General features: G+C 47.3%; 2 protein-coding genes across 3 annotated transcripts; one reads left to right on the top strand and one right to left on the bottom strand.

Moving 5' to 3' along the window:
- Nucleotides 1-3,150: 3,150 nt before the first annotated feature.
- On the top strand, nt 3,151-5,968 carry CUNH6orf120 (chromosome unknown C6orf120 homolog). Its single transcript, XM_047101074.1, has 2 exons — nt 3,151-3,243; nt 3,552-5,968. The coding sequence occupies exon 2, from the start codon at nt 3,593-3,595 to the stop codon at nt 4,145-4,147; it is 555 nt and encodes a 184-aa protein (XP_046957030.1). The 5' UTR covers nt 3,151-3,243; nt 3,552-3,592; the 3' UTR covers nt 4,148-5,968.
- Nucleotides 4,968-23,685, bottom strand: PHF10 (PHD finger protein 10). Of its 2 annotated transcripts, none has more exons than XM_047101072.1 (12): nt 23,591-23,685; nt 21,409-21,515; nt 18,950-19,080; nt 18,272-18,355; nt 16,283-16,416; nt 16,037-16,186; nt 15,287-15,396; nt 13,614-13,767; nt 11,234-11,389; nt 6,684-6,792; nt 6,227-6,415; nt 4,968-5,157 (listed from the first exon to the last, which is right to left on the bottom strand). In XM_047101072.1, exons 1-12 carry the CDS (start codon nt 23,675-23,677, stop codon nt 5,072-5,074), a joined length of 1,497 nt encoding a protein of 498 aa, XP_046957028.1. In that variant the 5' UTR covers nt 23,678-23,685; the 3' UTR covers nt 4,968-5,071. The 2 variants fall into 2 exon arrangements, with proteins under 2 accessions (XP_046957028.1, XP_046957029.1); XM_047101073.1 differs by having other exon boundaries at nt 18,272-18,349.
- Between the last annotated feature and the right edge of the window lie 339 nt (nt 23,686-24,024).

Below are 24,024 nucleotides of genomic sequence, written 5' to 3'. Positions count from 1 at the left end.
AGCCGCTGCCCACAGCTGCCCCTCTTTCTGAAGAGGGAGAGCAAACTCCCGGGCCCGGAGCTCATCCGACACCACAGCCCCAGCGCCGTTCATCGTCCCCTCGTGACTCCGTTCATTCCTCGGATTTGCTCCTCCCTCAACAACACGGGTGTGAACTGCACGGGTCCACTTATACACAGATTTTTTTTCAGTAAACACAGTGCAGCACTGTAAACGTATTTTCCTTATCATTTCCTTAATAACATTTTCTTTTCTCTAATGACTTCGTTGTAAGAATATGGTACGTAGTTCAGATTACATACAAAATGTGTGTCAACTGTTTATGTTGTGGGTAAGGCTTCTACTCAACAGCAGGCTATTAGTAAAGTTTTCAGGGAGTCAAAAGTTATACACAGATTTTCAACTGCATGGGGGGTGGGCATCCCTAACCCCCACGCTGTTCAAAGGTCAAGTGTATATACATACACACACGTAAGAGTATATAACCGATTAACGTCTAGCTCTGGGAAAGGGAAAAAACGTGTCCTAGTACCTCATACGTGTTAGGTATTCAATAAATATTTGAATTGTTAAAAAGGAGACAGCAGGACCTAAATGTAGTCAGTGTGCTAAACCCCATCAGCAGACCAAGACTTAACACCTAATCTAACCGCAGTCTCCATCGCCAGGAACCTAACTGCTTACCACTCAGCTCGGAATTACCTGGTCAGCTCTAGTGACCAGATTTGATGTGCCCCACAGACCCCGTCCACTCCCCTGAGGAAGGCGACCTTGCCGGAAACAACGCATTCTCTAATAATTTCCTTTTCCACCCTCCCTTCCCCCCAGCTCAGCAGAGCTCCTCTCCATTGCGAGATGGGATGCTGCCCGACTCAAGCACCATGAAACAGCCAGTCTGGTCTTTCAATCTACTCAGCCGAGTCTGTTAGGTGCCGGACGTGGCAGCCGTGCTGGGGTCTGGAGCGCTCTCTGACAGCGGCGGGATGAGGACACGCACAGGCGTGGTACCCTGCGGCCACAGTGAGTGCCTGTCCCGGCTCCCGAGGGCCGTGGGTGCGCTCCTGCGGGTTCTGAGCTCTGCTCTCTCCGTGCTGAGCTCCTCACCTAATTCCATTTCCACGGTTCCCCACTTGGTCGGAATCCCTCCCCAAATTCTCTCCTGACTCTGCCTGGATCCCACACTGGGAACTGCTGGTGGTACCAGACTGGGTCCAACCTAAAAACCTGGGCCCAGTTTAAGCTGGCCTGGGTCCAGCACCAGACCTCAGGCGAATAACATTTTGTAGTAAGTAAAGGCTAATAGCTAACGGGAGTCTTGAAAGCCAAAAAAGCTGGGGACGTCGGTGGGCACAGGTCAAGCACTTAAAGGCCGTTAAAGTGCTCGCCACCTCAGAAAGACTCATGGTAAGCTGGTCGGAGAAAATGACAAAGTATCCTTGATGACTCTGCAACCGAGCCAGAACGGGAGGGGGGTTCGACCTCCAGCTGTCCTGAGGCTACAACTACTGAAATACGGAGCAGCGGCTGATGACAAAGGTGTGGGAAGGGCGCCAGATCATGCACGCTCTTTTCTGCGTCCATCAGTCCTTCCCTAAATGTTTTTAAGTTTATTTATCCAGAGAGAGTGGGTGCGAGTGGGGGGAGGGGCAGAGGGGGGGCGGGGAGAGAGAGAATCACAAGCAGACTCTGGGCGCCAGTGCAGAGCCCAGCTCAGGGCTCACACTCACAAACCAGGAGATCACCGCCCCAGCCCAAACCAAGAGTCAGCCGCTCAACCGGGCCAGCCACGAGCCCCTAAAATACGATTTAAAGATAATAGTACTCTTTCTATACAGCTGCTTTAATTAAAAACAAAAATGGGGGCGTCCAGTGGCTCAGTCGGTTGAGTGGCTGACTTCAGCTCAGGTCATGATCTCGCGACTGGTGAGTTCAAGCCCCACGTCGGGCTCTGGGCTGACAGCTAGGAGCACGGAGTCTGCTTCGGATTCTGTGTCTCCTTCTCTCTGCCCCTCCCCTGCTCATGTTCTTTCTCTCTGTCTCCTCTCTCTCTCAAAAATAAACATTAAAAAATCAAAAAAAAAAAAAAAAGAAAAAAAGACTATGCCCTCTTTCTGTTAGCCAGACTGGAGAAGCGGATTCTGTAGACTGTCAATTCTCAAACTGCGCAGTGCGCACTTTTGTGCCTCCATCACTTGTTAGGTGAGCACAAATCGCTGACTCCTGACTGTCGCTACCACACTGGGTTTCATTTCCAGGGCGCCCGGGTGGCTCACTTGGTTAAGCACCAGACTCTTGACCTCAACTCAGGTCATGATCTCAGGGTTCTTGATTTCCAGCCCCGCATCAGGCTCTGTGCTGACAGCGTGGAGCCTGCTTGGGATTCTCTACCCCCCCCCACCCCCCACCCCCCGTCCCTCTCCCACTTCTGCATGCGTGCGCACGCAGGCTTTCTCTAAGTGAATAAATTTTTTTTAAATGCTAAAACTCCTTTCCTTTTGTTATTTAAATTTTTTGTAATGTTTATTTTTGAGAGAGACAGAGACAGACAGAGCATGAGTGGGGGAGGCGTAGAGAGAGGGAGAGGGAGACACAGAAGCTGAGGCAGGCTCCAGGCTCCGAGCTGTCAGCACAGAGCCGACACGGAGCTCGAACCCATGAACCAGGACATGACCTGAGCCGAAAATGACCAATAGGTTGCCCTTAATCCCAGGTTCCAAATTAACAAAGTATCCTGAAAATAAACACAACTACATTTTGAAGCCTCTTTTAGGAGAATTTGAAAAAGTACCATGTTCTTACTAGGAACGGAGAACAGATAGCAAGCGCTGCGCAAGGGTCTCTCGCCTGGGGCCCGCCCGGACCCCGCGCACAGCCCGCGAGGCGGACGCTCGGTCGCGGCGAGCACAGGACGGGTAACAGGTGCCCCGACAAGGGTCTCTTCGGGCGCACCGGGCTCTCACCTGGGGGCGGCTCGGACCCCGCACGGCCCGCGAGGCGGACGCTCCGGCACGGCGAGCACCTAGAGAGCTGGGAGCCGGCGGCCCGCCCCACCCGCCGTCGCCCTGGTTACCAGCCGCCGCGGCTCAGAGGCCACGAGATTCTCGTCATTCCCGCGAGAGCCCAAAGGACCTTCGCTTCCGGGCACGCCTCACTTCCGGGTGCCGCCCCACTTCCGGCTGCTCCGGCGCGGCGGCCCGGCGCTGGGCCCGATGCTCCGGACGCGGCACCCGGCGGGGAGCGGCGGTGAGTCCAGGGCCCGGAGGCCGGCCCGCCACCCCGCCGCCGCCCGCGGGCCCCCCCCTCTTCCCGCCCCTGGCGGAGTCGTCTCCCCCCGATCCGCCCCTCCGCTCGGCCCCGCGCCCCCTGTGTCCCTCCCCTCCTCCACCCTCCCGCGCGCCTCCCTTCTCACCTCCTCTCCCTCTCCTCCACCCCGCCTCCCCGCACGGCCTCCCTCCTCCCTCCCCTCTTCCCCCTCCCCCCTTCTTCCCCCTCCCCGGGCCCCCAGCGGCGGCCTGGCGCGGGCGCGCTGAGTGTCCCCTCTGGTCCTGCAGGACGTCCGCGGACTAGCAGGTGACGGCCCCCGGCGTCGGGCATGGCAGCCGCCTGGCGGCGCGCTCTGCTGCTCCTGCTGGCCTCGCAGCTCGCGTGGTCGGGGAGCCCCCCGGACGAGGAGGAGGTTCCCGAGGAGTGGCTCCTCCTGCACGTGGTGCAGGGGCACATAGGCGCGGGGAACTACAGCTACCTGAGGTTGAACCACGAGGGGAAGATCGTCCTCCAGATGCGGAGCGTGAGGGGGGACGCGGACCTGTACGTGTCCGACAGCACGCTGCACCCGAGCTTCGACGACTACGACCTGCAGTCGGTGACGTGCGGCCCGGACGCGGTGTCCATCCCCGCGCACTTCCGGCGGCCCGTGGGCATCGGGGTGTACGGGCACCCGTCCCACCACGAGAGCGAGTTCGAGATGAAAGTGTATTACGACCGGGCGGTGGAGCGGTCCCCGTTCGGGGAGGCGGCCTACGCCGACGGGACGGGCCCAAGCCAGCGGCCGGCGTCCGCGCCCGAGGACGCGCCCCCGGAGGAGGAGTCCGTGCTCTGGACCGTTTTAATTAGTGTTTTGAAACTGGTACTTGAGATTCTCTTCTGATCCCTCGGACGTGCTCGGAAGACACCCTGATAAGACGTGCCGGGGACCGCGGGCCTCCGAACCCGGCTCCGTTTATCCGCCGGGAGGTCACGTTCCAAACATAAAGCCATAGGATTTCGTTACCTCATTTACCCCGAAAGTAGGGAAAGCGGCAAGAACGATGTTGCTTTTTCAGTCCTCAAAGTTCCTGTAAGAGGAATACGCACAATAAAATGTTTAAACTCCGGTTTGATCGGTTTGTCAGGGGACTAGGAGGTTTAGGGAAAATGCAGCACCTTTCCTGCCGCCGCGCGGCTCAGATGGACAGGTTGGCAGCTGCACCTTCACTCCAGTTAGCGGTTCTAGGTGAGGTGCAAACCTTGAACAGGTCCGAAATGTACCCCTTCCTATCTCTCCGCCGGGGTGTGGCCTAAAGCTCCACGCCTGCGCCCCAAGAGGATCCACCTGGAGCCCTACCCAGGTGTGCCCCTGCCCCCTGCCGGTTAAGGTCATTTGCATTGATCACCTGCAGCTATCTTAGCAATTAAAATTCGTCCATTATTAAGTAATTTTGTTATGCTACCCATGACTGGCCAGAAACAATACAGATTAGGAAAACTTCATGCAAATAAAGTTTCAGGCCAAAGAGAAATAAAGTTAAGTACTTCAATTAAGTTGCATATATTTCCACTGAATTTCTGGAGAGAGCCAAAGCCCTAAGAGACTTAAAAAAAAAAAAAAAAGAAAGAAAGAAAAATGAACTATTTCTCTACCTGAAATTGGTTTTAAGAGGAATAGTAGCTTATAACAAATAAATCAACTTAACATTTTAAGCACATCATGAATTTCAGAAATCTTTTATTGGCATAAAATCAAGAATGTAAATAAATTGGCACCAAGTAGTTCATTTAAATCCGTATTACAATATTGGGGTCAAAAACTATTTTATCCCTCTTTGCTGTTTTTCCCCCTTCTGCCCACTTTCCTGGGTGTTGGGGGGGCTCGCTGACAACAGTCACAAATCCAGCGACCTAGGAGAAAAATTGTTAGTTTAGTATGAAATTTAATTTTTTAGGATTGAATTGTAAACCTATTTGGCTCTCCTTCCTTAGCTATCACTAGTGATATTTTTTTGTGGATGTGTGACGTGAAAGGCACCTGTAAGTTACTTAATTTAAGGAGAAAAATGGAAACTTCCCTTACGACAACCAGTGTAATCAATGCCCTGTAAAATTCAGTGCAAGTTGGGGTGGGGCAGGGGCGGAGATCAATACCATACAATGATCTGGACCTTTAAAAAACTACCACAATCCTTTCTGAAACCCAAACACTGTCATCCTTTAGAAGTTCAAAAGTACATATCCTGTATAAACCCCGTTACTGACTTGGGCTTATCTTCAGCCTTTTTCTCTGCTGCTCAGTGGCAGCTGCACGTGCAAACATCCTCTCAAGTCCTGGTGCATCAGACACCGCACTTTAAACTTCTCAAGCATCTGACCGCACAGCGGTGAACCCCACCTAGGCACTTACTCCATCTGATTTACTACCGAACTTTAAGTCACCCGCTTCTTAACGACTCCCAGGAAACCGTTCTAGGCGTGTGTTTCATAAAGTATTATACAGTGTTAACTATGCAAGTCAGTTCTAAATTTACACAATCGTATGTAACATTTTAGTCCAATTACTGTGATTTATTCTTCAGCTCTGTTCCAAAGTTATCTGGAATTGTCATGCTGCCTCATTTTCTAGAAATCTGGTTTACTATTTATAAAGGCATAGCAGTCATTTTTGTTAAGTTTCTGAATAGAGGACATAAAAATAAAATCAAGGTTTTGAAACAAACGGATGCTCTTGCTTTAGCTCTCACTAGAAAGACTTGAGTTCATTCTATACATTGAGCCCTATTCCAAAACTTGGATGAGGCCCCCTGACACCCATTTGTCCTTTAGCCGGGGTACCTAGGGATGAAAGGCACGTGGACACTATGTGGAGAATCACAGCTTTTGGTAACTTCTTGGCAATAGAAGGATCTTTACGGTGTTTATGCAGCCTTTAAAAAAATGACGGGACAGTCCCTTCACTCCTTTTTGTAATCTTTACCTGATGGAATAGCACCAAGGCCCACACAAAAAGTATGATAACCTCTGTCACACACATCACAGAACATCATTTCTTCTTCATGGTGGGGTTGTCCACATACAATGCAAGTTTTACACTCCATACACTGCCAAGGGTAGGTCTTAATCATAGAAACAAGCTCCATGGTCATATCCAGGCAAGAAGGGTGGCCTAAACCAAAACCAGTATTAGTATTTCACAAAAGAGTTTTGAACTTAACATGGCACAATAAAATGCTAGTTTGCATCGGGATTTCTCAAGAACGGCTACAGTGTCCAATCACCAAAGAGAGGAAAACCCATGGGCTTCTTTTCTATGCGTTACAAGTTACCCTCTATACTTGGAGATTTGATTCAGGTCTAGCTGACAACTAAAAATCCTGGTTTCTGAAGCAACAAATAGGATGGTTAAAATGTTAAGAAGACATGTCAATACTTACCACTATTATCACACTGGGAGCAGTGTATAAGTGATTCAGCCTTCCCTTTCTTGTTGGACTCCTTACCCTTCAGACAAATTCCACATAGAGCATTTGGAATGACCTTTGGCTGGAAGGGTAGAAGAGGGCTATAAATTCATGCCAGAAGTACTCACTATGGGTTCATAAGGAATTGTCACTGCCTTATCTTTACTTTTAGTAACTTGTTAACAATCTTTTAGAAAGACCTAACTTGAGAGAGTCGGCTTTCAAAATACAATGGCCTACTGACTAAAGCCTTAGGTTTCGTTTTAAAATTTTGTCAACAGCATGATCTACGTCTGGATTAAGGGTAGCATTCTACATTCCCTACATGCACAGTAAGATCTGCATAATGAGCTGGAAGGGGAAAAAACTAAATGCAATGTCAAACTGCACTATTAATTGGAAGAAGAAATTCAGGTACCAAATGACCTTTACACGTAAGTAAGGCTTCTTATAAAACAGAAGACTCAGTCTTAAGCAGCTTATATACTGATTTTGTTTAAAAACTGATTATTTCCCAAATTGTAAAAATAGATCTATAAAACCTAAGTTATAAAATCAATGTTTTAATATTTTTAATTGGAAGATGTCTCATCCATACATTGTCACGTGCACAAATGTTTCGGGGAAATAGCTGTGATTATTCCCTTTGCGTATCTAATAATAAAAGAATTTATACTTAGGGGAAAGCATTCGTATGAGATACAAAACAAAAGAGAAAAGTTTTCAAGCAAGCAAAAAAAAATAATAACTTAAAAAATTACAGACACCGTCATATTTTGAGTACCATTCTTTTTTTCAGATTAAAAATTTGCTCCATCCAACGAAGGTATATTTGGGTTTTAAAACACACTTAGCAACACATGGAAAAGGACAAAGAAGAAAAGATTCACAGCACCTACAATTACCGGGGGAGGGAGAACATTCAAACATCCCAATTTTGACCATAATAAAATGATGTTCACTCATGCCACATGAATACGTAAGTAACTGTGGCAGAAAAAGGAGAGCGAGCGTAGGCCAAGATGGATGGGCTAGGACCATGTGTCTACAGGAACTGGGGGGAAGTTACCAAATTGCTGTATTTCTGTTTTATCCCAACCCAGCCAAATCCATCTTCTATTTCCTTCTCCTAAGTTATTAAACCAAAGAGGAGCCTAAAGGAAACTCTAACTTTGTATATAGTATTCCAGCTTTGAAATGTCTCACTGCCACCTTCAAAACCTGTAAGGCCTAAACAGTTTGTTCTTAATTCTTTAAGTTTATTTTTTTTTAATTGTCTTTCTTTTGCAAAAGATGACAGAGGCGTTCAAAAATAATTTTTGGCTTATTTATTTAAAAAAAAGTCAACCTTATACATAAATATAATAAAAACAATAACTCTAAACAATCACAAACGTCTCTACAAAATAATAAATATCATGGGAGTTAAAACATACATATAAAACTTTACCGTTAACTATTCTGCATCTCCTGTATGTGTATCTCTATACCCTGCTCCCCAACACAAGGGCAGTGTCACGTGCTCAACCGTGCGCGTCTTACAAAGCAGTCCCCTTCCGTTGTTGCTGCTACATTCTAAGAATAAGGTTCTCACTGTGTTTCCTACAGTAAATAAAAAATAGCTACAAGTGCACTTCTAGGACCCAAGTTCCGATTCAGTGACGACCAAATCCGGAACTGCCGTAATATACAGCAGAAAGCTACCTCTCAGCACAGCCAAATAACCACCTCCTTTGGTTATGCCGCCTGCACTGAATGTGAAAGATCTACTTCTTTAATACGTGTAGTTGAAGTTAGACACTGGCATACCACGTACTGGATTATCTTTCACTGAAGTCAGGGAAGTAACTACACAGTATCAAACTCTAAAAGGAGAACTCCTCATGGGAGATCCCTTACAAAAGTCAAAAATGAGGAAAACACAAGGCTAGTCATTCACATTCTAGAGCAATTCAAGTTCTACAGCCATTAAAACATACATTAAACACCTATGATAAAAAGGGACACCAAGAAAATTCTAAGTTTACTTCTAAGCTTGAAATCATAGTATTTCGTTAAGTCACTTAGAATTTTTCTTACCCAATAGTCTTCATCTTGATGAAAAGAGGGAGTGACAGGGGAGGAGACAGAGAAAGAGAGAGAGAGAGAGAGAGAGAGAGAGAGAGAGAGAGAAAGAGAGCGAGCTAGCTAGCCCGGCAGCATTTTCTATGGCAATTCTCTGTTCGCTCAAGCACTCAGCTCTCTGAGAAGCCAGCCACACTGCTCACACCCAGTTCCACCAGCTGGGAAGCCAGTGTCTGAAGGAGACTCCTGTGATGGAGTAGGAAGGGAACAGTGTGCAGAACTCCTGCGAAGACGGGTGGAACAGAACCCCGTGTCTGACAGAGACAGTTCTAGAAACTGCAACATCAAAGTGTCCCTGCTGATAAGAAAATTAAAATACTCATCCAAACAGCTCTCAGCATCTCAAATACAAGGCTCACGATACCCTTACTTTCCTGCTTGAAAAATAACCAAAGATAAGCGAGACTTTCACGGCAGCAAAAACATAGTATAGATTTTAATTATATACTCGCAACCCAGGCCTGACTCCTAACAATATGCTTTAATTTCAGGTTAATGTAACCCAAATAATACTGTCCTACAAATTAAGGGCAAGCACTAGTGAATCTTCTTAAGCAAGACATCAGCTACGCCACCATTTTCCTTAACTCCAGCACATTCGCATATATGAGCTTCAGCTTGAAGTACCCTAATGTTTAGGCACATCTTGGCTTATTAATATATTTTTCATAGAGAGGTTACTTTTAATAAACATGTTCATATCAATGTATGAAGTCTAGACACTGGTTGTTCTAAACTCTGAAATACCTGAAACACTTTAAGCTACTAAAAATGTTCACAGAAGTCATAAAATGTGTATTTTGCAGATTACACTCCCTTGAGTCATATCAATGTAAGTTAATCTATATGATTTCTTGCATATTAAATCAATGATACTGTGGAATAATTCTTCATTTTCAGCCCCTATTAAACGTCTGCTTCGACACTCTGCACTCTGAACCCATGATGAATTCAGGCTCACTCTGAAAGGGCTCCGAAACGCAGACAGGGTGCTCTGCGCGACCGCTCCCATCTGCAGACCAGCACGCACACACCAGGCTAACTTTCCAAGATTTAATCTTTGGAGTTCATTTGCCTTTGATTATTAAGCATTAATTTACGTCTTTAGTTTAAAAAATTAGGTAAGCCGTATACGTAAAAACAAGTATAAAAACCACACGGCCGCAGCCCCCCCGAGCCATCTGATGCGAATGAAGCTTGGGATTTGCTCGCCATCGGCCGGAAAAACGTGTGTGTTTCAAAATTGATCATCACATAAAGGCATTTTCTAATTAAATGTGGATTGAATACACTCATTTGTTAACTTGCTTTTTTCACTTCAGGAAAAGAAAGGGAAGTGAACCATGAGAAGGTTCTGGCTGAGGAAGGGAAGCCGGCTGGCAGCTCGCTGGCCCCTGTTCTTCCAGATCATCCACCGCGACCCCAATCTGACACACGACAATTGTTTAACAATCCCACTCGGTAAAACTACCCAATCGCCTTACTGGAAAACGTTCCTTCAAAACACTTTCGTAACCACAATGGAAAGCATATTCTGACACATTCCAGACCCTACGAATGGTCAATTTTACTATTACCACCCAGAACATAAAACTGTGCGGCTGATTCCAGTCTTTTTAGGACATTCCTAACCCCCCATCTAGGGATAAGGCCACTCACCTCTCACCTAAGCCTCTGGAGGGGAAGGGACAGACAGCAGGAGGAACCACAAAAGTAATACGGCTGATAGCATAATACCTTCCTCTGAGAACAGCCAGACCGGAAGTTAACAAGTATATATAGACAGAAGCCAGATCACGTCACTAAATAACGTTTCAATCCTTGTCATAGAAGCATAGAGACTATTTGCCAAGGTCAGGCTAAAAATCACCACGATGTAAATAACAGGTGTTCCTGTTTTCTATCACAGAGTTCGTTGAATTTGGCAAATGGATCCAGTAATCTTAAATTAAACCCAGATCTTTCTCCAGGAGAGGCAGCTTATGCTAAGAGTCTATCCACCCAGACTTTACAGCTTAGCATGCTCAGCTATACGAAATACTAGGATATTTCAAATGCCAGATAATTATGATCTTTACCCCAAAGAAACAAAGTATAAAGTTCTGCTAGGAAGTAATTTTTTTAAAATCCATACTTGCCTGGTTATTGTTTAAAAGACAAAAAAAGATTTTCTTATAAATCGTACATATACAGAAAACAGAAGCTAAACCATAGGCAGAAGTGACAGAAAAGCCACCAGGAAAATAAAGCACAACAGGAGGAAGCTGACAGAGGGCACACAGCACAGGACAGCAGTGGACGCAGCAGGCAGGCCTCCACCACTCGGAGTCAGAGTTAAACTATCTCGGGGAGAGAGGCTGCTCGGGAAGGAAGCGGAGTCAGGGGCTTTTTTCTTCTACCTTGTACCCAGGGACTGACTTGGACAGTACAGAACGTTTGGAAGCATCTTTTCTTGGAGTAGCAGCTTTGTCCTTGGATCTCTGTCTTCCCGGGAGAGGCTCCTCCTGGCCGTCGGGAAGGCCTTCTCCTTCAGACACGTTGCCGGAGGAACTGTCCTGGAGGTCAAAGGCAAAGACAAAGATTCCTTGGAATTCACACAGATTTGAGTGCGAATTCTGAAAACTACAGCAAACATTCAAAAAGAAAAAAAAGGTTTCAAAGTTCCGTCAATTTAAAAATAAAAAGATAATTATAAGAAAACTTTTCCCAGTAGAGACTAAACAGGTCATGTTAAAAATCACTTATCTGTCTTACACATGACAGCAGAAAGCTGACTGTACCTTAACCAACTTTGTGTCCCGCCTTAATCAACACCAGCAGAGTGATCTACTCCAGCCGGCGCTACACCATTTTGCCATATCACAAGGGAGCCTACTTGTTTCGTAGAAAAAACTATTTAAGGAATAAACTGTCTTAAATAAGCGAGGATATTTTTACCGAGTAATAAACATCACTAAAGAAGTTCTTCAAGTACGCGCTCGTAGGCCAGTGCAGCCATCACTGAGCCTTCACGACAGCATCGGATACGTTTTAGGTGTTCAAAGTTTAAAAGCTTGGTATATGACCATCTAATGCTTCATTTGTTGACTTAAAATTTTCTAGTTAAAATAAAAATGTTACGTTCATATAAATTATGAAAATTATAAATGAAAAAATTGGGTTATCCATAACCACTCCGGTAAGCATTCTGAGACAACTCCTGGGAACATGACTGCATCTCCTTTTAATTTTTCTAGGTGCGTCTGCACACACACAGATACCAGATTCACACACCCACACGCACACCCCACCTACACATATCCCCTCATTTAAAAAAAACACAAAAAACACAAAACTTGAGGGCCGCCTGGGGGGCTCAGTCGGTTAAGCGACTGACTTCAGCTCAGGTCACGATCTCAAGGGTTGCAAGTTTAAGCCCCATATGGGGCTCTGCTGTCGGCGCAGAGACTGCTTTGGACCCTCTGTCCCCCTCCGTCTGCCCCTCCCCCGCCTGTGCATGCACACACAAGCACTCTCTCTAAAATAAACATTTAAAAAAACAAAAATAAATAAAACACAAAACTGGATTACACTGTGTATACACGTTTTTCAATTAAGTATTGTGTGCATTTTATTACATCACTAAATCTTCTCTGAACTTCATTACTATCGTGTAAATATATCACCCACTGTTGACATGAGGTTTATTCTTTTTTTTTTTTTAATTTTTTTTTTTAAACGTTTATTCTACTTTTGAGACAGAGACAGAGCATGAACGGGGGAGGGTCAGAGAGAGAGGGAGACACAGAATCGGAAGCAGGCTCCAGGCTCTGAGCCATCAGCCCAGAGCCCGACGCGGGGCTCGAACTCACGGACCGTGAGATTGTGACCTGGGCTGAAGTTGGACGCTTAACCGACTCAGCCACCCAGGCACCCCGACATGAGGTTTATTCTTAATTTTCATTATAAAACTACCGTTAACACTCCAATGGACATTTTTTTCCTACTTAAATTCTGTCCTTCAGATAAACTGTTAGCGTATTTGCTAGGTCAAATCCTGAGGAAATTAAAAATCTTGGTAGATACCATGAAATGCTCTCCTGAAATGTTGGACTCATTTATACTCCTACAAGCAGAATGAAGGAAAGTCACCTCCAACATGTCCTGGCCACACCACAGCGCCCCTTTTCCCAAAATGACAGGACAGAAGCGGTATCGTCACTTTAACACTCGAACGGCATCTGATTTTATGCGACACGCATCATTAAATGTTTCAGAAGTTGCTGGTGACAAACACGCCCGCCCCCAGAAGGTGGCCCGCTCCCGGACTCAGGTGGGACACCGTGAAGGCTGAGAGTGGCGAGCCGCCTGACACACGGGCCGAGTCAAACCAGAATCCTCTGCCGTCACAGCGTCTGCTCTCCTTCGCTCCCACGGACACCGCCACCTTGCCCGGTAACGGATCGGTGCTCTGAACACTTCCCGTAGGAAGCCTACGATGATTAATTACGCAACAGGCACACAAGCGAACGGGCTCCCCAAACCAAGACAGCCGAATACAGAATTGCACAGTAAGGTCTGTACCCTTCCCTGACCTGTGCCTGTGAGAACTACAAAGGGGCGACTTTAACAACACTTACAAAGGCACACAGTCTGTGTCTAGGCACAGAGTCATTTTCCTAATGGCAGCTTTCGGGGAATTACACGCCGCCGACCTTGAAACAGAGGGTGACGTGCTCCGGGAGAGCGGTCAGCACGCACTTAAAGGAAGCGCCTCCTCGTACAGAGAGATGTTCCTACCGAAGTGCCTTTATGTTTCCGCTTCTCGTCGCCTCGACCGTCCTCGGCGTCGTCCGAGTCGCCATCGCTATCCAGGGCCGGCAGCTCAGGGTCCAGCGGGGGCTCGTAGAGGGCCGTGTTTAACGGCAGATACCGCAGCTCGTCTGCTGAGTACCTGAGGTTCAGAGGGACGGGTTTCAGTTCCCTTTTATTAGGAACGTGAACGAACGAATCTGCGAGCCACAAAGATGGCCCTAATTTTCTCAGTTAACCGCAAATACTTCTGGAAAATGATTACACATGTAATAAGTGAGTTTTCATTTTGGAGAGTAATACATAAAAAGCCCAAACATTTTTTCATCAGGCTAAGAGCATAAAATATGCCTTTGATTCTTTCTGTCAAAAGAGAATGTCTCCGTCCTTTAACCTCAACCCCAAAAAGGAGAAAAATAAAAATATCAGCAGAGGAAGGCGGAACCCCGCACAGACCCCAGGCCGCCTGACGCCCCCTCCTTCCCAGCTCCCTAAGTCCTCGCGATCTGTGGGTCCGCCACAGGCAGACAAAACACTTGGATTTAAGGAACAAAATTTTGAGCAGCAAGTTACTTAAAAACTTATGAAGCATGTATTCTAACAAGTGTCATCATCTATCCTGTCCAAAACTAGACATCACAACCCCTCGCCCAGAGTCGGGTGGCGCCCGCAGCAGCTGACTTATTGTCGCCGTTCCCATCCACGGCCCGCCCTCCACCGCTTCGCAACCTGTCCGCGCTGGAAACCTGCGTTAAGAAGCAGGCACACAGGTGTCCGGGGGCTCAGTCGGTTAAGCGTCCGACTTCAGCTCAGGTCATGATCTCGTACTTTGTGGGTTCGAGCCCCGCGTCAGGCTCTGTGCCAACAGCGCAGAGCCTGGAGCCTGCTTGGGATTCTGTGTCTCCCTCTCTCTCTGCCCCTCCCCCACTCATGCTGTCTCTCAAAAATAAACATTAAAAAAAATTTTTTAAGTAAACAAAAGATAATAATTTGCTGACCCCAAAATAAAAAAACTAAAATCCGCTAACCTATGATTTAAATTGGACTTTCAAACAGTACGATCCTATCGTCCATTTTAAACCCTATAAAGAGCGGTCTCTATCCTAAACAGCATAAGGTTTAAAGCTGAAGTAAAAGCTGAGATTCTCAAACAAGATGGTCCTGTGTTAGCCTCGCTCTCAGTGCCCCCCAGCCTGGGAAAGAGAGAAGCGATGTTCTTGCTCCGCGGAGTGGAAGCAGCGGCCAGGCCAGGGCGGCCGCGCTCCCCGCTCCACACGCTCTGCAGACTGAGCCGGTGCTGTCCAGCGGGCGGCCGTAAAAACGGGGCCAACAGTCGGCAGGCCTGGGAGTCTGTATTCCCAGCAAGCTTTCAGTGACACGGGTGCCACGGGGCCACGAAGCGCACTGTGGACGCTCCGGCGCCTGTCCACGGAGACACAGGAGGTGGGCAGGAGACGGGCAGTGGCGGCTTCAGGGGCAGACGTTCAAATTCCAGTCGAAGGGTGTCCTTCACCGCAGAGCCACAGGAGACAGCAGGGACGGACCTCACACAGCATGTTAGGGCGGGACTTACAGAGCAGAAACTTTCTGGAGGCAAGTACACAGGACTCTGAAGTCCCTCACCAACACCCAATAGAAATGCTGATAAAACCAACGAATACCTTTTGTAATATTCCTGGAACTGTCCCGGGATGAGGGCCACTGGGTAAGAACTGACCTTGGTTCGCTCTGTCGGTAACACTTTGTACTTCCCTTGAGGCACCTGGATAACCTAGGGTAACATGAAGAGAAATACAAAACTGACTCCACGCCAGGTAACAAGGCTTTAGGAAAACAATCCCTCTTGTGCTCCACTGCGCTCCTCCCCCCAAAAGCTAAAATATCGGAGACACTAAGAACTAGAAGCCAAGGGCAGGTGGTGTTACTAGCCGTACAGGTGAGTTTTATCTGGCTCTTCACCATGGCCATCGTGTCTGGGGAAAGGCGGTGTGTTTCTCACCCCCAAAGAACAAGGGGGCCCGGGCAACTTCTAAAACCCCTGCAGCTCAACGTCCTCGTCCATGAAATGAGAAAATGACTAGTTTCAACCTCACGGGGCAACTGTGAGAGTTAAGTCAATAAACGCAGAAGTGCCTTACGATGACCCTTGGGACAAACAAGTATGATATATACCTATTAGTCTCGTTCGGCAGGTCAGCCACAAAGCAAAAGGTCCCTCCCCCCAACACACGCGTGCGCGCGTGCAAACAGAGCCTTACTGGCACATCGTGAAAAATTCTATCTTAAGTTCTGGGGCAGAAAAGGACACAACTGCCGGTACAAAACATAACGATCATAAAGGAGGTACTAAGCACTCTACCATAACAAGCAATAAGTGAGGTTCAGGAGCTAATAAATGTAAGCAACCCTACGTGTGTCTGCAAGTCAAAATACGCTCTTCTCTCTTCCATGCGCTCCCGGTTCAAGTTGCTGTTAAATTCCGCTGCTTTTTTGGCAGCTTTCTTAATGTACTCGGGCACTTTGCTGGCTTCAACTTTCTGAGTATTCTGTTGTTGCATTTGCTGAAATAAAAATATCACATTCGGAAATCACATATAACCTTACAAAATGTCGTTCTCCCTAAACCGACTAAAAGATGGCAGTCACTCAATACTTACAGAATACTCTTTATAATGATCTGTAATTCGCTGACGTTCTTTTTCTTGTAAAATAACAGAATACTCAGCATGTTTGGCTGGATACTCTTTTATCATTAAATCAATCACTTCATCACTGCGCAATGCTGTTAAACCTACCGTAGACAAAAAAAGGATAGTAGAAAAGCTCTTTGAAGGTTAAGTGAACAAAACCATTTTTCAAAATTTCCTTTTCCTTCAAACTACTCTTTAAAGGTTTTCCAATAGTCCAAGGAAAATACTGTAATATATTCAAAAATAGTAAAACAATATTCATAATATAAAGTCAAACAATTTTTAAAAAGCTCATGGGGGTGCCTGGGTGGCTCAGTCAGTTAAGTGTCCAACTCTTGATTTTAGTTCATGATCTCAAGGTTTGTGAGTTCGAGCCCCACCTCAGGCTCTGTGCTGACAGTGTGGAGTGTGCTTAGAATTCTCTCTCTCTCCCTGTCTGCCCCCTCCTCTGCTTACTCTCTTTCTCTCAAAAATAAATAAATAAACTTAAATTGAAAAAAATAAAATAAATAAAAGCTCATCAAAGATGCAAAGGAGGGGCGCCTGGGTGGCTCAGTCAGTTAAGCGTCTGACTTCGGGTCAGGTCACGATCTTGCAGTTCATGAGTTCAAGCCCCACGCTGGGTTGTGTGCTGACAGCTCAGAGCCTGGAACTGCTTCGTATTCTGTGCCTCCCTCTCTCTCTGCCCCTGCCCTGCTCACGCTCTCTCAAAAATAAACATTAAAAAAAAATTTTTTTTAAGAATCCAAGGAAAATATATCAATTTTCCAACCAAAAATTTTTTTAAGATCAAAGTACTAAAAACATATATCTCTTTATTAAAAACAATTGCTAAGGGGCGCCTGGGTGGCTCAGTCGGTTAAGCGTCCGACTTCTGCTCAGGTCATGACCTCAGTGTGTGAGTTTGAGCCCCGCGTCGGGCTCTGTGCTGACAGCTCAGAGCCTGGAGCCTGTTTCAGATTCTGTGTCTCCCTCTCTCTGACCCTCCCCTGTTCATGCTCTGTCTCTCCCTGTCTCAAAAATAAATAAAACATTTACAAAAAATTTTTTTAAATAAAAAAATAAAAAATAAAAACAATTGCTAAATAATGATGCACACTAACCATAGACAATTCAAGATTAAGGATTTTTTTTTTTTTAATGTTTATTTTTGAGAGAGAGAGTGAGCAGGGGAGAGGCAGAGAGAAGAGAGAGAGAGAGAGACAGACAGACAGACACAGAATCTGAAGCGGGCTCCAGGCTCTGAGCTGTCAGCACAGAGCCTGACAAAGGACTCGAACCCACAAGCCATGAGATCATGACCTGAGCCGAAGTCATGGACGCTTATTAACCAACTGAGCCACCCAGGCGCCCCAAGGATTATTCCTAATCCAATATCCTTAACTAAGTAATGATATTAGAACAAAAAAAAAGTTTTTCAACGTATCCCAATTCTTGGTCTTCAAATCAATACACTAGAAACACTATACAAGTCATTTACAATTTCAACAGAAGCATCAGCACACACACAAGCCATACACGTAATTTTCAAGACTCATAGTTATCAGATTAAACCAATCCCTGTGACAAACACCCACGGTTTTGTGTTAAAAAGTACCCACATTGCACTACTATGTTTATGTAAGAAAAACTGCAAAGCAAGCATGGAGATGATACAGAACTAAAAACTGAGCAAAATGTGCCTTTTAAGAGATAAAGACCAACACTTTTAAAAACTACTGTAAAACTCATCACATAACACATGCTCTGACGCTTCCGTGAAAGCTAATAGAAAATGATATTGCTATAAAATGTCATTTTCCTTTATTTTCACAAAAACTAAAAGTAAACAATCTAGCACTTAAATACTTCAATCTATTTTATTAATTTTGTAAAATCCTTTAAGAAAGGGGATCGATGCCCATCCAGTACCACGTCGTGAACGCACGCTCTCAACCTTCGCATGCAGAGCGTTACCTAGAGTGCACTGAGTTTCTGTGATGACATTCAGCTCTCTCAGGTAGAGCTTCTCTTTGTGAGACAGATCTCGTCGCTCTAAATCTCCAAAAAAAAAAAAAAAAACAGAAGACTATTAAAAAGTTTTTTACATTTGTGACATTATGCATACGTAAAACTTTCAAAACTTAAAAAACTTCTTAAAAAGTTTCAAAAGTTAAACTCTTCACAGATTTAAAAGTACTGCGTGTTATCTTTTCCGAAGATTATTAGAGACCATGCAATCTTACGAATTTAAGAAATAAAAGTTAACCCACAGCAAGACTAACTTAGTTGACACAGACAGCCTTTCTCAAACGCAGACCCAGCCCGTGCAGCTGCCTCCGTGGCGAAGGTCAGGGAGCAACGGTCAAGGACCAGAGCCCTGGTGCTTATGGCTATACAGTGACTTTTTCTACAACATTCCCCAGGAAATTCACCTTCCTCATTTCGCTTTTAAGTCAGTTTATAAGGCAGGAGAGTCAACTGGGAGTAGAGAGAGATGTTGGGTGACAGCAGCAAATGAAAAGCAGCCAGCAGAACATAAAGTGCGTTACAAACGATCCATACTCAAGTATTCGGAAATCGACAACCTATCCGAAAGAATCCCGATTAGTTAAAAGTTAGACTTAATCTGTTACATAAACTAAGACTTAATACCTGGATATTTCCGCTTAAAGGAGGTCACACCCAAATATTCACTGACTTGCTCTTGAAGCATATAGTATTCTCCTGTTTCATCAGGTGGCCATTTGTACTCTATCAAATTTTCTGCTGGATAGTAGCTAAAGCTAAGCACAGAAATACGCATTATGCCTTAAATGTGGCTTTTATTAAATTTTAATCATTTCTATTTTGGGGGGATCTATTTTTGCGAATGTTTATTTTTAAGAACTTTGTACAACCACTTTAATTATTTAAGTGCTCACTCCGTCTTCTGACTCTGCGATACAAACCAGCTCCCAGGTCTCACGTGTGTCCCAAGAATACAAAACAGGCAGAGGGAAAGGAAGCAACCACGTGCGCCACTAAACACGGAACACCAGACGCTTCGTACGCCACTCACAACCGGGAGGAGTAAAGGAATTTTGTAGCGTAAGAGATCTACACGGCCACAACACGGTGGCGATACCCATTCCGAATTCTCAGTCTCAGGCTTCACACCCAATGCCCACTCTTTCGTCCACCCAAGGTACTAAGTCATCAACCTTTTTCCCATCTGCTATTCAGTGAGTCACAAACAGCAAAGAAAGCAACACTCCAAAACCCGTTACTCAATGAACTGAACTACAGACCAGTCGTTTGTTCTCAAAGACTCCACAAATCCAGAAGAGAACAGAAAGAGAACAGACCTAGTCTGATGGTGCCAGTGTATTGCCCATCGACCCCAATCCTGAAGAGCTGACTACAGGTTTCTGGACCTGGCCAACGCAACCTCTAAATCTCATCAACGGACAACAGAGGCAAGAATGGGACGGTTTCATGAACCCGATTAAAAGTGACAAACAAAAAGAAGAGGTTTCTTCAAAACTAGTGCTGGGAAACTGGACATCCAAATGCAAAAGCATGAAATTGGACCCTTACCTCCTACCACATTCAAGAATAGGTCAACGACCTCAGTACAAGAACCAAAACTAGAAAACTCTTAGAAGAAAACACAGGAGTCGCTCTACATGATCTCAGATCTGGCGACGGATCGTAGATCTGACACCAAAGTCATGAGCAACAAAAGAAAAGTAATCATTTGGACTTCAGCAGAATTAAAAATTGTGCGCATCAAAGGACACTACCAATGGAGTGAAAAGGCAAACTATGGAAGAGAAGAAAGTATCTGCGAGTCCCGTGCCTCACAAGGGATGAACGTCCAGAATGCCTAAAACACTGCAACTCAACAACAAAAAAACAAACAACCCAACTTAAAAAGGGCGAAAACACTTAAGCAGACATCTCCCCAAAAGATTTACAAAAAAGCACATGACAAGATGGTCAACACCACTAGTCCTTATGGAAATTCAAACCAAAACCACAGTGAGGTGCCAGCTCATATCTCTTACGACGGCCACAATCACAAGAACTGGGAAAAACAAATCGGGAAGGACGTGAGCAAACTGCAACCGTGTGCACTGCTAGTAGGAACAGAGAATGGGGAGTCCGCTGCGGAAATCAGTTTGGGGGGGTCCTCAAAAGCTAAAAACAGAATTACAGTATGAACCAGCTATTTTTCTCCACGGGATATACCCAAAGGAACTGAGCACGGGGACCATGAGCGCCTGCATGGCTCAGTCGGTTGAGCGTCCGACTTCGGCTCAAGTCACGATCTCACGGCTCATGGGTTCGAGCCCCGCGTTGGGCTCTGTGCTGACACCTCAGAGCCTGGAGCTTGTTTTGGGTTGTGTCTCCCTCTCTCTCTCTGCCCCTCCCCCACTCACGCTCACACCCTTTCTCGCTCTCAAAAATAAATAAACATTACAAAAAAATTCCTTTAAAACAGGGACTCTGGACAGGTACTCATACCCCCACATTCACAACAGCGTTATTCACAACAGCCAAAAGAGGAAAACAACCCTACCTCATCAGTACAGGAAAGTGCGAACGAAACGCACGGTCCACACAGTGGAGTACGACACAGGCTTAGAGAGAAAGGAAGTCCTAACACACACACAACACGGAGGAACTTTCAAGAAACGATGCTAACTGAAATAAGCCAGACACAACAGGACAAACACTGTAGGATTCCCTAAATATTATACGAGGTACCCCTAACATAGGCAAATTCATTAAGACAGTGAGTCGAACAACGGTTGCCAGGGGCTGGGGAAAAGAGGAAAATGGCAACTTTTATTCCTTGATGATTACGAAGTTTCCGTTGGCAGCAGTGAAAACATTTTACACAAAGCTGGTGCTGACGGCTCTACGACCTTGTGAATGTCATCAAAATAGTTAAGATGGTGAATTTTATGTGTATTTTATCACAATAAAAACATTTAATTGCACGGAGTAGCAAAAGCATCGGTAGTGTCTGTCCTGGCCGGGGCCGGGGAGGGGGGAGGGGGGAGGAGGGAGAGGGTGCAGAGAGAGAAACACCACAGGACTGCTACTGAGCAATGAAACGACAGTACCCGAGATCCTGACTTGGAGTCTCACAGCTCCTAGAGCTATCTCCGGAGCCCATTCGCCTCCTCTTGGATGGTTGGGTCCCATCGTTTGAATTATCTTCATTATCATCCTATACATTGAAAACATTCAACACATAAGAAACAATAAAAAATAAGGAACACAGGATTACGTCTCATCCCAGACCTGCTAAAAGGCTCAACTTAAAGGCTTTTTAAGGACAACCTACTACACAAATGTTAACTTTCTACTGCAATTAAAAGGGGCCAAGATTCTGGCTTGGCGAGACCTGCGGAAAAAAAAAAAAACTAAAAAGTGATCTGCAATCATCAAAATAAGAAAATTCTCAATTAACCTGTAAATCTAAACTGACCTTTTACAACGCCCTGTGGTTTAAACAAACATGTAAAATTGCTGCAACACTTAAATTAAAGCAAAGCCTCCTATCCCAGCTAGGGGAAAAAAAAAACAAACGTGTGGATCATTTAGTGTTTAACTCAACGTATGGCTGGCTGATCGGCCTATGCTAACGGGCTCTCTTACATATTTCTATTCCCATGGGAAAAGGGCATACGAGGACTAAGGACAAGATACCGATCCTGTTCATTTTTTTCTTACATTGCAAACATTTGGCAAAAACGTGCCCTAATAAGAGTCATTCGTCTATACAGCAGCACACAGTACACACCCCAGCCAACGGGAGGCTTCAACATGTTTAGGCGACATTGTCCGTGAGGAGACAGTAACATCAAGACCAAGTTGCACCATCCACTCAGAAAGGAGTGATGCGTCAAATGTCAGGAAACGGACTTACTCACATATTACCTAAAGCTTGATGACTGTCACGCTTACAAAAATACCTTTTAAAAAAAGTAATCAACGAAACATAGATTTGTAAGACAAAATTCTGTCCAATACCACGGTCCTCTTGCTATATAAAAGACAACTGTAAAAAGTAGAAGACAACTATAAAAGTCGCTGGCCATGCCACAGCCGGACCGGGACGCTCACAGGGCACTACCCCCTTCACCAGCCCAGGGGCTGTCTGCCAGCCGCTCCAGTTCTGAGACCATCACTGAGCCTGCAGGGCTTGCCTAAGGGAAGGGTTAAATGAGCTGAACACTGGGCAGCGCTTAGATCAAGGCCTAGCAGATACTGAGTGCCCTATAAAGTTAGTTCATATCACCGTGATGATCCTTAGCCTCAGACGGCTCCAGCCATCAGGAATTGACTCAGATTCTTTCCCAAACAGATAAACATACGCTACATTGTCCGTTTGGGTTTCCGTACAAGCACCATTCAATTACAGAGCCCTGGTACATTCCTATTAAGAAAGGCAACCAGGTAAGAGATGGAGAGCAGAAAATAAATGTACCAAAAAAAATAACATTTAACAGTAAGCATCACGATTAAGACAGTTCAGAGTCAACATTTCAGGCATAACTCCCTCTAGGCACATTGATTCAAGGGGGGTTTTGTTGCCGTTTTTTGGTTTTTGGTTGTTTTGTTTTCTTTGGCCGTTTTACTCGCTTCTGGGCATTTTGAGCACTTGTATGTCGATTTAAGTACACTCCTCTTGCTTAAAAAGTTGAAACAGTCCAGAAAAGTTAAAAACGCAGAGCTGAAGGCACGGCTTCCCGGGCGGTGCTCTGACGCCGCGGCCCCCGCCCGCGCAGGTGCACGAAGGACCGGGGTGACCCCCGGCGCCCCCGACCGCCCCCGGGCCGCAGCCGCCGCCCCCCCCCCCCCGCCCCGGCGGTTCCGCACAAGCCATCGGCGGGGCTGCGTCCCCAAGGGCGGTAAAAACTAAGTTCGCCGGCGGAGCCGCGCGCCGGCCGCCACTCAGTTCCTGCGACTTAGCGGACTCCAGGGGGTGCTGGCGGGGGCGCCCGGGGGCTCCACCGGGCCCGAGTCCCCGCACGAGGCCGGACCGGCCGCAGCCCCGGGGCCGCTTCCGCGAGGCGCTCTCCGAACCCGGCACCCGCGGGCCAGGCCTCCCCCCGCCGCCTCGGGGACCGACCGGGCAGCCGGGCGGCCTCGGGGATGGGGGGTGGGGGAGTGCGCCACGGCCTGCGGCTCGTCCGGGCGGGAAACGCGCGGCCCGGCCCCGCCGCCCGCCTCGGCTCCCCCCCCCCCACCCCGCCCCCGGCCCGTCCCCGCCCCGCCCCGCCCGGCGCCGCACCTCACCTTCGGGGACGGCGCTCCGGGGGTGGCCGGGTCGCTGTCGCACGGCCGCGGGGACAGCGCCGTCCCGGGGCCGGCCGCCGCCGCCATCAGCCCTAGCGCCCCGCGCCGCCGCCTCCGCCGCCGCCGCCGCCTCGTCCCGGCCGCCGCCGCCGCCGCCGCCGCTGCCGCTGCCGCCGCGCGGGCCGCCCGCCGCCCGGGCCCCGCCCCCTCCGCCCGCCCGCCGCCGCCCGGGGGCCGGCCCCTGCCGCCGCGCGCCCCGCGGCCCGCCAGCGCCGCCGCCACCGCCATGGCCGCCGCCAGCGCGCCGCCGGGCCGCCGCGGCCGAGGGGGCGGAAGGAGGCCGCCGGCGGCCCGCGCGCCTCAGCCCCGCCGGCCGCTCGCCGCGCCGGCCCGCTCCGCCGCGGCGCCCCGGCCGCCGGCCTCGGCCGTCCCCG

This window comes from Lynx rufus, unplaced genomic scaffold (assembly GCF_022079265.1).
Source record: "Lynx rufus isolate CCGP_SWC_20201006 ecotype Redwood Valley unplaced genomic scaffold, mLynRuf1.p SCAF_56, whole genome shotgun sequence".
Taxonomy (NCBI): domain Eukaryota; kingdom Metazoa; phylum Chordata; class Mammalia; order Carnivora; family Felidae; genus Lynx; species Lynx rufus.
Note: the sequence above shows the minus strand (reverse complement) of the source record. Positions and strands in the feature narration are given on the sequence as shown.

Bases quoted from the DNA above. Each gene is read 5' to 3' on its own strand.
- CUNH6orf120 (XM_047101074.1), top strand. From the start codon at position 3,593: ATGGCAGCCGCCTGGCGGCGCGCTCTGCTGCTCCTGCTGGCCTCGCAG.
- PHF10 (XM_047101072.1), bottom strand. From the start codon at position 23,677: ATGGCGGCGGCGGCCGGCCCCGGGACGGCGCTGTCCCCGCGGCCGTGC. The intron at 19,081-21,408 runs GTACTGTCGTTT...TTCTGTGCTTAG, and splicing joins ACTCCAAGTCAGGATCTCGG to CTTTAGCTACTATCCAGCAG. The intron at 16,417-18,271 runs GTAACGCTCTGC...TGTCTACGGTAG, and splicing joins AGAAACTCAGTGCACTCTAG to GTTTAACAGCATTGCGCAGT.